General features: G+C 44.8%; 1 protein-coding gene across 1 annotated transcript in view; it reads left to right on the top strand.

Moving 5' to 3' along the window:
* Positions 1-13,814, top strand: part of LOC103586021 (amyloid beta A4 precursor protein-binding family A member 1-like) — a 49,600-nt gene extending 35,786 nt beyond the window's left edge. Inside the window, exons 6-10 of the mRNA XM_008567141.1 lie at positions 5,610-5,642; positions 6,591-6,677; positions 7,374-7,559; positions 11,157-11,432; positions 13,461-13,814. Of these exons, the coding sequence (XP_008565363.1) occupies positions 5,610-5,642; positions 6,591-6,677; positions 7,374-7,559; positions 11,157-11,432; positions 13,461-13,814 (936 nt within the window). The remainder of the gene's footprint in view (positions 1-5,609; positions 5,643-6,590; positions 6,678-7,373; positions 7,560-11,156; positions 11,433-13,460) is intronic.
* The last annotated feature ends 261 nt before the right edge of the window (positions 13,815-14,075 follow it).

Here is a 14,075-nt window from a genome sequence, read left to right as displayed (position 1 = left end):
GACTTGGTGTTGTCAGCACCACGCTCTCCCAAGTGAGCGAACCGGCCATCCCTATACGGGATCCGAACCCATGGCCTTGATGTTATCAGCACCGCACTCTCCCGAGTGAGCCACAGGCCGGCCCTCTATGAATTTATTTTGCAATCCATTTAGCAGTGTTCTTCACCCCAAGATGATCAGCTGATTAGTAATTTCTGGCTTTGTATTTTCACCTAAACAAAGGTGGAATAGTTTTCTCCTTTCGTTTTCTGATTCCTTCTGTTCTTCACCCCAAGATGATCAGCTGATTAGTAATTTCTGACTTTGTATTTTCACCTAAACAAAGGTGGAATAGTTTTCTCCTTTCGTTTTCTGATTCCTTCTTCCTCCCTCACTCCCCACAGAGATCCCCAATTTGCCCCTCTCTCTTTCCTCTGCCTACATTGTTTGCCCGGGTGGGTGGAAGAAATACTGACGGTGCATGCATCCTGCTGTTTGCTGTGCTTTATCTTTGAGCAGACGCTGACCCTGAAGCTTAGGTTTCCATTTCAAAACAGTCTTTAATTTCTGTTCTGTTTGTTGATTGTGGTGTCTGTCACTCACATAGCACCAAGTGTATACTAGAATTGAATATTGCTCACTGGATTTACATGTGGAGTTTTGAGAATTGCTATTTGCTTAATTTAACAAAGAATTTACAGGTTCATTTGCCAAATGGAGAGAGAATTTGGAGCTATGGTTTGGCCAGGCATTTTCTGCTGAATGCAAGAAGAAAACAAATGAATTTGGCTCAAAAAGCAAGCTGTTCCTCTGCAGACTCCTGTGTTAGACACTTTAGGAGTGAAAAATTGACCCATACACACAGTCCTTGACCTTGAGAAACTTGCATTCTAAAAAGGAGCCAAAAAGAATGTTTAGGTAGCAATAATACAAGGCAAGCTGAGGAATCTGAAATTAAAAGATTTTTCCATTTACCAAAATGTAAGGAATAAAGCATGTCTGAGCACAATAGCCGAATTAGAAGACATCTGCCATTTTGGGTTTTTATTTTTTTCTCCATCTTTCATCCCTCCCTAATGTGTCCTTTCTGCCTTTCTTATTATTTTTGAGAAGAAATAATATCCTTCCAGGAAGCCCCCATCTACCTTAGGGAGATGCAGTCGAGCAGTGGTTCTCAAAGTGTGATCTCCAGATCAGTAGTATCAGCATTGTCTAGAAACTTGTTAAAATGCAGATTCTCAGGCCTGACCCCAGAATCTGGGGCCCAAGAATCTGTGTTTTAACAATCCCTCAAGGAAGTTCTGATGTGCACTACAGTTTGGGGACCATTGCCTTTCACAGGGTGGACCATCCAGCATTAGGGAGCATCTTTTCTCCACCTGTACTGTGCAGCATTATAGTCAAGACAAGTGCTCATTTCTGGTAGGGTTCCATTGGCAAATAAGCTTAGGAAACACTACAAAATGCATCTCCTTTTTGGATATTTGCCACATGTTTTCCTCTTAAAGGCTCTGAGAAGTCCTGTACTAAGGAGATCTTGTTCACTTTGTTTAACCAGCAGCTCCCGTAATTATTTGAGCACAGAATACATCATCACTGTGGGATACCTGCTCATGTCTTGTTGCTAGTATCCTCTGGAACATGTTTTGGGAGAAAATTCTGGAGAGAGCTTTGTCCTATGGAACACACCTCTCCCCCACAGTGTGGGAATCCTGCTTGCTTCTTATCTAACCAAACTTGAAGCCAGTGCAGCAAGCGCCCTGTCTTCCTTTCTCTCCACGACATCTCCATCCTTACATTCCACCCACATTCCCGCTTCATTCTCTGCTTTTCTATCAGAAGACCAGGTGACCTGCTGAGACACTCTCCATGCTGGGTGCGGTGTCTTTGTCTCTGTTCTTGCCCTATTTGTGAAGCTCATATAATTATGTCCCATGTGGTGTTTAGGTATGATGTACTTCAAAAGTTCATGGAAAAATTGAGTTCAAAAATCATACAAATCTTTCCATAAACTTTTCGAAGTACCATTGTATTTTGTGGTCCGTGCATTTTTTCAAGGGCATTTATTATCAAATATTCTTTATATCACAAAGAACAGATTTTTCCATTCTTTTTTGATTTCCTTTTCAATGTTAAAAATTATGATTTCATTGTATAATTAAAGTTTTTATCATTGTAGCTTTGTCTGAGTCATGCCATTTCCCATCTTGCTTGAAGAAGTCTACAGTCAGTAAAGAGGACACTGACACTTACATCAGGCCCGTCACATACGTTACTTCATTCACTCCTCAAAGTAGATAGGGTAACAGGCCGGCCCGGTGGCGCACTGCTACAGTGCGCTGCTTGGGAGCGCGGAGGCGCTCCCACCGAGGGTTCGGATCCCACATACAGACCGGTTCCCGCTCGCTGGCTGAGCGAGGTGTGGGTGCAACACCGAGGGGTGCGATCCCGTTGCCGGTCCCGGTCCGGTACGGGCGCGACACTGAGGGTTGCGATCCGTTGCCAGACACGAAAAAAGACAAAAAGGAAAAAAAAAATAGATAGGGTAGGGAATCCTGTGAGGTAGTATCGGTATTATTGGTATTATTAGCCCAGTTTTACAGACACACTGAGAAGTTGACAGATGAGAAGCATGCCCAGGTTGTACAACTAGTAGCTAGGGTAGGGAATCCTGTGAGGTAGTATCGGTATTATTGGTATTATTAGCCCAATTTTACAGACACACTGAGAAGTTGACAGATGAGAAGCATGCCCAGGTTGTACAACTAGTAGCTTGGCATGTAGAGTGAGATTGCCTGGGTTTGAATCTATTCTGCCACTTCATAGCTGTGTGATCTTGGGCAAGTTAATTAGCTTCTCTGTGCCTTATTTTCCTTTTCTGAAAACTGGGGATAATATGCCTACCACACTGGGTTTTTGTAAGCTTTTACGTTGATATATGTGAAGTGCTTAGAGGGATACTGGCACATGAAAAGTGCTCAGTAAATGTCAGCTGAGGTGAGAAAGGATAGAACAGTCGGAAGGATCCCTAGCATGACTATTTAGAGTGTCTTAGTAACAGTAAATACTCAGTATACATTGTGGATTGAGTGAGTGACGGATGGTGCCTCAGTTTACCCTTTGCAGCACACCCCCGCTGGGTGGTAAGCCATGGCCAGTCCCATGCAACGTGAGGATTTAAGTGGATGTTGTCATTCCTTGCTTTGAGGTGCATGCTGGCCTTATGTTTTTCTCTTGAACCTCTTTCTGCTGCTCCAGTGTCTCATTCTGGTTTCTCCCCCCTCATCTTTTTCAATGTTATTTCTAGATTTTAAATTATAATTTGTCTCAGGGCAGTTGGTTATCATAAGTGATTTAAAGGTGGTATTCCTCTAAGTGCATAAAATATTTTTAGTTTCATAAGAATTATTTTAGGATACCTTTCCTGAAACTCAGTTTGCCTTTTGGATCCTCTTCATCATCAATTCTAGCAAAAAAACTCCAGAATTTGGGTATTCCATTGATAGTGGAGCTGTTTTCCTTTGAAAGGGTTTTTTCAAAGCACAGTTCCCTAGAGTTGAAAAATTTTCACCAACAGCTTTTAGGTTTGGTATCAAAATTACTGAAAAATTCCTACATTACTGCCATGTCATTTCAGGGGAGGGGGTAGAAAACGAACATTGAGATCTCACAGCAGTCATTTGTCATTCAAGTTATAACCAAGGCAGGTCCAAACCTTCCTGGCAGGACTCTGGGATTCCACACAGGAACCTGTGTGGCGTGGCATGGCATGGCATGGTGTGACATCAGCTCAGGGCCACTCCTTAGATGCAGAAATCTTTCCACTGTGATGCACGGTAGTTAGGATAACACTTGTAGTTGCTGCCTGCCAGTGTTTCCAGAGCAGACTGTTCACCATGAACTCATGACCCCTAGTCAGAGCTGTGGGGTGGCCGTGTGGAATAGTCCGGCCCTGGTTTCCTGGGCGTATCAGAGATTAGCTACTGGGTGTCTGGATGGATGGCTCATCCAGTTTCTCTACAGTGAGGCAGCACAGGCAACAGATTTTAGTCATTAATGAAATAGAGATGCACTGCTGAGAGCAAAAGAGCTTTTCTACCAGGTGAGTACCAGGGAACGTGAGAGAACAGGTCTCCCTCCACCCCACCCATCACCACAACAGCGTCCACAGTTTGGCCTTTGATTCACCCATATTTGTGCAAGATCTGTATATACAGCAGGCCTTACCAAAAGCCAGGAAATTGCATCCTGACATAAGTAAATTATAATCATATAGCAAACACAAATGTAGTGCTCATAATGCCCCAGGCACATGCTTTGCGTGTATTCATTTTATCTTCAGACCAGCCCTATGAGGTAGATACTGTTTTACAGATGAAGAAATTGAGGCACAGAAACGTTAAGTGGCTTGCTCTAAGTCACACAACTAGTAGGTGGCAGAGCCAAGATTCAGTTTTAGACAATCCAGCCCCACACTCTCTGCTTTTATTAACTGTGCTGTCTTTTAATTATAAGCAAAAGGGGACTATTACATCCGTTCTTCATTAGATATAAACTATATTAATACTGTAAAAATTTAAGTCAAGATAAAGAAGAAAAATAAAAGGATCAATTCAACAGGAAGACATAACATCCTAAATGTGTTTGCACCTTATTACATAGCAACAAGATAGATAAAGCAAAGATGGGCAGAACCAGAAGGATTCATAGACAAACCCACAGTAACAGATGGAGATTTTATCATACCTCTCAATAAATGGTAGAATAAGCAGACAAGGAAATCAGCAAGTACACAGAGTAGTTAACCAATACTCTTAACCAACTTAATTGACCTAATTGACATTGATCAAACACTGTTCCCAGCAACTGCAGAATGCATATTTTGAAGTCCACATGATACATTCACTGAGTTAATCATTCAGCTGGGCCATTCAGCTATGATTCAGCAAAAGATTGAAATTGTACAGAATATGTTCTCTGACCACAGTGGAATTAATTCAGAAATCAATAACAAAAAGATTACTGGCAAATCCCCAAATGCACTGAAAGTAATAACACAATTCTAAGTAATCTAAGGTTCAAAGAAGAAATCACAGTGGAAATGAGAAGATGTTTTAATGGAATAATAATTAAATTGCAACGTACCGAAATTAGTGTGATACAGCCAAAGCAGTGCTTAGAGGGACATTCATAGCTTTAAAATCCCAGGGTGGGGGAAAAGTTTGAAAAGCCATATTTAAGTTTTTATCTCAAGATGCTCAGAAAAAAATCAGCAAATCCAAAGAAAGTAGAAAGAGATAAAGATCTAGACTGAAGTGAATGAAATAGAAAAACAGGCATACAGTAAAGAAAGTCAATAGAACCAAAAGTTGATTTTTCTTAAAGATAAATTGCAGATAAGTATAAGAGAAGCACCTTAATATGTTTCCTTCATCTCACTGCCCTCACCACCTGCTAATTCTGAATTAGGAATTTGTCTTTAAAGTGGGATTTTTTTAAGCCAGTCCTCCTCCCACAAAATGCCTTATACCACTAATCAGTGTTAGTTTGTCAATTCCCTTTTCAACTTTGAATCTCTGCAAGTTCCTTTCTAACTATTCTCCTGTCTCTGTTTGTTCCATGCTAAGCAGATGGCCCAGAAATTAGCCAAAAGCAGGAAGAAGGTGCAGTACAAACAACTTCAGCAGCTTGGTGTTATGCCTGTTCTTTTGTTTATGTTTTGCCTTTTTATTATTTTGTGTTTTTGTTTTCTGCATCCAGCAAGTTTTTGTTCAGATTTCTTTTTGAACCGCCCCATAAGCCAGCGTCTTTCAAAACTCAGTTGCCTAAAGTGGCCGTTTTCTGTTGCTCATTAGTCATTTCACTTCAGAGGAACGACAGGGAGCAGATTGGAGATGCTAAATGAACCATGAACCAGTGTGAAAGTTCCAACCACTCAGGAGCATTGATGTCAGGGACTTGGGTCTGTTCAACTATAGTTATGATTGATTTGTGGATTTGTCAGATTGCTGGATGCAAAAAAGAAAACTCGCTAATAACCACACGTGTGTGTAATTAATCCCTAAATGAACCAGACTGTGCTTTTTTGGTTGTGGAGCTTCTAGGTGCTTATGAACTACTCCTGGGACATTGTGGCATTGGGGCTCTTTTTTAATGGGGTGGCAGGAGTTGGCAAGTGCTTCTGTGTCGCTGTGGTGGTGTGTGAACATGAAGACCCTCTTACCAGAACTGCATCCAAATGGCTTCATTTGCACCTGCTATAAATATTGTTCCCCATCAGTCCAAGAAGGGGCAAGCCCTAAGTGACTTCTGCAAGGTCCTTGGGTACAAGTTGGTTGCCTCTACTCCTTGAGTCTACTGCAGTGAGTTACTGCTTCTCTAAGGGAGGAAGCATGGGGGATTCTGCATTTTTCCCTGTGGCCTAGAGATGGTGACTCTTGTCCATGTATCCATCCTCTGTGTGGTACCTGGCTTTGGCAGCTGAATGCTAGAGTCTGCGTTGCCGTTCTGGTGACTGTGTCTTGGTGCCTGTGTGTGAGCTAACCTTGCTCCCATGCATCTGGGTCAGGGTAACATAGTAAAACTTTCTTTCGGTGCTTTGTTCTTCTCAGGCTCCTGAAGGTGAATCTCAGCCAATGACCGAAGTGGATCTCTTCATTTCTACCCAGAGAATCAAGGTGTTGAATGCCGACACGCAGGTATCAGCTGGCTCACACCTTTCTTGGGGTGAAGTGTAGTGGCACTGCAACCCAGAGACTGCCTGTGTCTGTAGAGCAGCCATCCCCAGATACTGGGTTCCATACAAGCCAGAAGGTTGCGTTTGTAGTGCCTGCTGCTGGGAGGTGCTTGGGACTGTCTTCGTAAAGCACAAAGGAAAAGCTAGAACACGGATGTGTATCATTCTCCTAAATTCTTATCTGTTCATTAACTTGGACAGATTAGCCTTTTGAGATATTTTGTTTAAAAATCACACGCGCGCACGCGCACGCGCACGCGCACACACACACACACACACACACACGAAACCAGGCCATTTAGATATTTTCTTTCTTCTTTTTTTTTTTTTACGCGCGCGCGCACACACACACACACACGAAACCAGGCCATTTAGATATTTTCTTTCTTCTTTTTTTTTTTTTTTAACCCACCACTGGTTGTAAAACATTTGAAAGTTCTTATTTCTTCTCACCTGCCACAGATCATTTCCTGCTCTTGGGTAGCAAGGGAGGTGCCTTCAGGCCTGGGTCGGTATACATAATCTCCAGCGAGGCCTTCGCAGCTGGTCCCAGAGCCCACCCACACATGGACTGTGCTTGGCTGGGCTGAAGGTGGTAGGCTCCTCGTGGGTCGTTAGATGCTGCTCAAGACTTACCTCCCTCTCCTCCTGCCTCCAGGAGACAATGATGGACCACCCTCTGAGGACCATTTCCTACATCGCAGACATCGGGAACATCGTGGTGCTCATGGCCCGCCGGCGGATGCCCCGCTCCAACTCGCAGGAAAACGTGGAAGCCTCCCACCCATCCCAGGATGGAAAGCGGCAGTACAAAATGATCTGCCACGTCTTTGAGTCTGAAGACGTAAGGGTGGCTTCCCCGATCTCCTTCTGGGTGACCCAGGCAGCAGTTGGGTGGCCCGGGCAGCGGTTGGGTGGCCAGATTCTCTTGATTTCTCGGAATCTGAATCAGTCCCATTCATTATACATTAAACATACACTGATCACCTCCTGTATGTCCGGCACTTTTGTAGTGCTAGGGATATGAGATAAGGCTGAATGAAACAGACAAGGTGCTCATAAGGGTTGAGGGGAGACAGAAAATAAATACACTTAATATAAACTTAGGTAGTGGGGAGTGCTATATGGAAAAACAGGGCCAGGGGATAGAGGGACAGGCTATTTCAGGTGGAGCCGTCCACCAGGTCCTTTCTTGGGGAGGTGGCACTTGAGCAGAGGCCTGAGTAAACTGAGAACGAGGGGAGAGCAGTGCAGGGGCCCAGGGCAGGGCCTTCTGAATTGGTTCGAGGAAGGGAAAGGAGGCCGAGCTGCTGGAGGGCTTGGAATGAGGGGTGGGGGGTGAGAATTCAGCCAGCCCTGTGGGGGCTGGCGCTGGGGGAGGGCGGTTCTTTGCTGTGCAGGACTGCCCTGCCCTCCCCAGCAGACGCAGGGGCGCAGCCCACCCCGCCCCGTCCTTGTGCACAGCAGCTCCTCCTCCTGCACAGAGCCAGGGACCCCTCATCCTCATTTCTCCAGGTGATGAGGTCAACAGAGAACACTAGTTTTCCACAGAGGCCATTCTTTCATTTGGCCTTCTTCCAGGATTGTCTCCAGATCTGCCCGTGAGGCCTCCAGGCTGCAAACTGCGTTAGCACCCAAGCTACTCCCAGGCTCTCACCTCCCTCGGCTTCGGCTTTGGCTTTGGCAGGCCTGGGAAGCTCCTTTCCAGGGTGGGCCACAGACCCACAATGGTTTTGAATGGCGGGTCCCCCCGCCCACCTTCTTCAGAGGACCATGTCAGCACCATTGACTGTGCTAATTTTTCCTCGTGCCACAGAATAATCTGTTTCTCGTACGGAGCAGTGAGCCTTTACCTGCTTAAAAGAAAATTGCTTGTGGTATAGCCTTCTTAAAAGAGACCATGTCAGCACCATTGACTGTGCTAATTTTTCCTCGTGCCACAGAATAATCTCTGTTTCTCGTATGGAGCAGTGAGCCTTTACCTGCTTAAAAGAAAATTGCTTGTGGTATAGCCTTCTTAAAAGAGGCTCTTTTCTTCCAGTGCAGTGTTCACCTAGCTGCAGTAAATTGCCTTCCTCCAAGAAGTCAGGAGTCAGAGGCAGTCCTGCTCTTTGGGGAACCAGAGTTTTCATGGCTGTGGCCACAGAGAGGAGGAGATGCTGACACTTACTGTCGCCTTCCTTTACTGGCCTGGTTCTCTAGAAAACAGTCCCAGGACAAGGTTGCCGAGAAGCCAAGGAACCTAAAATCCCTCTCCCTGACATTCTTCCTGCTCTTGCTTTAAAACTGAGGCCAGACATGCAAACTGGGAGAAAACAGATTTTTATAAGGTCCTCAGAAAGTTCCAAAAGTGAATATTTAGAACCACTCCCATTATTCTAAAAATGGATCAGTGTATCCACGAGGGTACTGTCCTCACAATCCGATCACCCCTCCAAGGTCTTACCTTTCAACTATCACAGGAGGCTTTCCCACCCTCTTAACACTGTCACGGTGGGGACCAGGCCTCCAGCACATTAAAATTTGAGTGACACAATTCATTCCATAGTAGTGGTGGTTTCTGATGTGACCTGTAGCATGTGAAGTCACCAGATTCTCAGAAAAGTTAAACATTCCTTTTCCCATGGCCAGCCACACAGAAAGTTCTGGTATCACTGCTAATGAGCTGCTTTTCCCAACAATTAGGGGAGGAGGGAGTGGAAGTTAGAATTGTGTGTATTTTTAAAACATTGCTCTAGGGATTTTTTGGTTTGGTTTTGTTTTTCTACCCATCAGAATTTCTCAGAGAGGCTGGCTGGTGTGGTGGGCAGGAGGAAGGGCTCTGGATTCAGCCACTTCCCAGGGAGTGGGCAACTTGACCTCTCAGACTTTGTTTTCTGATCTGTCCAATGGGGACAACAATGCAGATCCACAAGTCAGAAATCTCAGAAACTCTGAGAAACAAAAGGGACTTCTGAAGTCACGTGGCTGGTAAGCCTGACTTCGACTGCCATGAGGCAATGTATAGGATTTCTCCAGCTCACTGTGAATCTTACACATTTTGCTTCAGAAGCATTAATGTGTTCTTTTATAGGGTACTTAAAGGGGCTATTGCATAATGTCTAGTGTGTGCACCCTGTTACTTTTACAAAATTGGAAAATTTCTCAGTTCTGAAGCTCAGCCTGAAGAGTTTCAAATGAGGAATTGTGGAGCGGACACACTAACATCCATCACAGGATTGATGTGAGGGTTCATGTGATGGTCCTTGTATAGCATTTAATGCAGTGTTGGCACAGAAGTGCTCAGTTGCTGTTGGCTATCCCAGTTCATAATGTTGCTTCATTAATGCCGAGAGAAGTTCTCAAAGCCTAGTGTAGGGAAAAGAACAACTGAAGCCAAGTGCCCATCTGTGAGCTGTGTGACCTTGAGCAGGTTTCTTTGTGTCTCTGGAAAATGCAGGGCTGGACCACAGCAGGGTTCTCAACTCTGTTGGACCCAGCACTCCCTTTTTATAACAGATATTTCATAGTGCCCCATCACCATCCTGAAATGAAATTTGTAGATGATATAACCTCTTTTTTTGAAAAAAAAATTTCACAAATAATCAAATTATGGCCATAAGAGTAATACATAGGGAAAATGAAATTATATTATTATATGAAACCAAGGAAAGCAAGCTAAAATAAAATCATACTACAATATGTAAATGCTTGGGTCCAACCATTCCAAAAGGCATAATGAAGTAGTCAGATGCTTACACCTACCTGATTAATAAGTTTGGATATAAGAGAACAGTATTCAGTGGCATATTGCAAACATTTTCTATCTGATATTTCAAATTGAAGGCTAAATAAGAATATATATATATAAACACAGGCAGAATTAACCACACACAACAGCGAGTGTGCAGGCTGATGGGGATGTGATTTGCTGGCAACTCAGGTAACATGAACAGCATTGATGTTGATGATTCTCCAAAGTCATGAAGTTTATTCCTGGTAATGTGCTGGGAAAAAAGCAAAATACCTTCTTCTCTTAATTTACACAGTATTATTGCTGAAATGTTTGGTGGGCATTAGAGCCAAATATAAACTAGGTGATTAAGAACAGGTGTTATGTGAATGTCCAGAGGGATATCTGAAAATTGGCCAGGATGTAAAATGTCTCGTCATTGTGTGGGACTTTCCTTTGCATGGCAGGACGTCCAGCGCCCGTGATTCCTGTCTGCTGAATGCCAGTAGCTCCCTTATGATCGTTGTCATAATCAAAAATGTCCCCAGTAATTTTGAAAGTGGCCCCTGGTGGGCACTGGTGTCTACGTGTAGAACCACTGGCCCACCTGATGTCTGGGGCTGCTCAGACCCCAGGAGAACCATCGTCCAGATGGGAAGGTAGCCCAGGCCAGCCACCAGCATCGCTGCCCTGTTGACCACCATCCTTCCTCTTTGTCTGCTCTTCTAGGCCCAGCTGATCGCACAGTCCATCGGGCAGGCCTTTAGCGTGGCATACCAGGAATTCCTCAGGGCCAACGGGATCAACCCCGAAGATCTCAGCCAGAAAGAGTATAGTGACCTGCTGAATACCCAGGACATGTACAACGATGACCTGATCCACTTCTCCAAGTCGGAAAACTGTAAAGATGTAGGTACTTTGCTACAGCTGCCCTTCAGGCCGGGTCAGCTGGGCAGGAGCCCAGGAGAACAGGGCGGCCCTGGTGAGGAGGGCAGGCGGGGCAGAGTACAGCATTGGCAGGATGCTGTGAGGCTCATCTCTGGCCCCTCCTTCAGGGGGCCTTGTTGTGAAATGCCATTGTGAATGGGTTCAGACAGGCAGCACATCATCTGCTCCCTGGGATACTGAGCCAAGTTGGGGCAGAGGACAGCATTGGCAGGATGCTGTGAGGCTCATCTCTGGCCCCTCCTTCAGGGGGCCTTGTTGTGAAACGCCATTGTGAATGGGTTCAGACAGGCAGCACATCATCTGCTCCCTGGGATACTGAGCCAAGTTTGGGGAGGAGGGAGTGGAAGTTAGAATTGTGTGTATTTTTAAAACATTGCTCTAGGGATTTTTTGGATTGGTTTTGTTTTTCTACCCATCAGAATTTCTCAGAGAGGCTGGCTGGTGTGGTGGGCAGGAGGAAGGGCTCTGGATTCAGCCACTTCCCAGGGAGTGGGCAACTTGACCTCTCAGACTTTGTTTTCTGATCTGTCCAATGGGGACAACAATGCAGATCCACAAGTCAGAAATCTCAGAAACTCTGAGAAACAAAAGGGACTTCTGAAGTCACGTGGCTGGTAAGCCTGACTTCGACTGCCATGAGGCAATGTATAGGATTTCTCCAGCTCACTGTGAATCTTACACATTTTGCTTCAGAAGCATTAATGTGTTCTTTTATAGGGTACTTAAAGGGGCTATTGCATAATGTCTAGTGTGTGCACCCTGTTACTTTTACAAAATTGGAAAATTTCTCAGTTCTGAAGCTCAGCCTGAAGAGTTTCAAATGAGGAATTGTGGAGCGGACACACTAACATCCATCACAGGATTGATGTGAGGGTTCATGTGATGGTCCTTGTATAGCATTTAATGCAGTGTTGGCACAGAAGTGCTCAGTTGCTGTTGGCTATCCCAGTTCATAATGTTGCTTCATTAATGCCGAGAGAAGTTCTCAAAGCCTAGTGTAGGGAAAAGAACAACTGAAGCCAAGTGCCCATCTGTGAGCTGTGTGACCTTGAGCAGGTTTCTTTGTGTCTCTGGAAAATGCAGGGCTGGACCACAGCAGGGTTCTCAACTCTGTTGGACCCAGCACTCCCTTTTTATAACAGATATTTCATAGTGCCCCATCACCATCCTGAAATGAAATTTGTAGATGATATAACCTCTTTTTTTGAAAAAAAAATTTCACAAATAATCAAATTATGGCCATAAGAGTAATACATAGGGAAAATGAAATTATATTATTATATGAAACCAAGGAAAGCAAGCTAAAATAAAATCATACTACAATATGTAAATGCTTGGGTCCAACCATTCCAAAAGGCATAATGAAGTAGTCAGATGCTTACACCTACCTGATTAATAAGTTTGGATATAAGAGAACAGTATTCAGTGGCATATTGCAAACATTTTCTATCTGATATTTCAAATTGAAGGCTAAATAAGAATATATATATATAAACACAGGCAGAATTAACCACACACAACAGCGAGTGTGCAGGCTGATGGGGATGTGATTTGCTGGCAACTCAGGTAACATGAACAGCATTGATGTTGATGATTCTCCAAAGTCATGAAGTTTATTCCTGGTAATGTGCTGGGAAAAAAGCAAAATACCTTCTTCTCTTAATTTACACAGTATTATTGCTGAAATGTTTGGTGGGCATTAGAGCCAAATATAAACTAGGTGATTAAGAACAGGTGTTATGTGAATGTCCAGAGGGATATCTGAAAATTGGCCAGGATGTAAAATGTCTCGTCATTGTGTGGGACTTTCCTTTGCATGGCAGGACGTCCAGCGCCCGTGATTCCTGTCTGCTGAATGCCAGTAGCTCCCTTATGATCGTTGTCATAATCAAAAATGTCCCCAGTAATTTTGAAAGTGGCCCCTGGTGGGCACTGGTGTCTACGTGTAGAACCACTGGCCCACCTGATGTCTGGGGCTGCTCAGACCCCAGGAGAACCATCGTCCAGATGGGAAGGTAGCCCAGGCCAGCCACCAGCATCGCTGCCCTGTTGACCACCATCCTTCCTCTTTGTCTGCTCTTCTAGGCCCAGCTGATCGCACAGTCCATCGGGCAGGCCTTTAGCGTGGCATACCAGGAATTCCTCAGGGCCAACGGGATCAACCCCGAAGATCTCAGCCAGAAAGAGTATAGTGACCTGCTGAATACCCAGGACATGTACAACGATGACCTGATCCACTTCTCCAAGTCGGAAAACTGTAAAGATGTAGGTACTTTGCTACAGCTGCCCTTCAGGCCGGGTCAGCTGGGCAGGAGCCCAGGAGAACAGGGCGGCCCTGGTGAGGAGGGCAGGCGGGGCAGAGTACAGCATTGGCAGGATGCTGTGAGGCTCATCTCTGGCCCCTCCTTCAGGGGGCCTTGTTGTGAAATGCCATTGTGAATGGGTTCAGACAGGCAGCACATCATCTGCTCCCTGGGATACTGAGCCAAGTTTGGGGAGGAGGGAGTGGAAGTTAGAATTGTGTGTATTTTTAAAACATTGCTCTAGGGATTTTTTGGATTGGTTTTGTTTTTCTACCCATCAGAATTTCTCAGAGAGGCTGGCTGGTGTGGTGGGCAGGAGGAAGGGCTCTGGATTCAGCCACTTCCCAGGGAGTGGGCAACTTGACCTCTCAGACTTTGTTTTCTGATCTGTCCAATG

Source organism: Galeopterus variegatus, unplaced genomic scaffold, assembly GCF_000696425.1.
Source record: "Galeopterus variegatus unplaced genomic scaffold, G_variegatus-3.0.2 Scaffold296, whole genome shotgun sequence".
NCBI lineage: Eukaryota > Metazoa > Chordata > Mammalia > Dermoptera > Cynocephalidae > Galeopterus > Galeopterus variegatus.
This window is presented reverse-complemented; position numbering and strand designations above follow the sequence as displayed.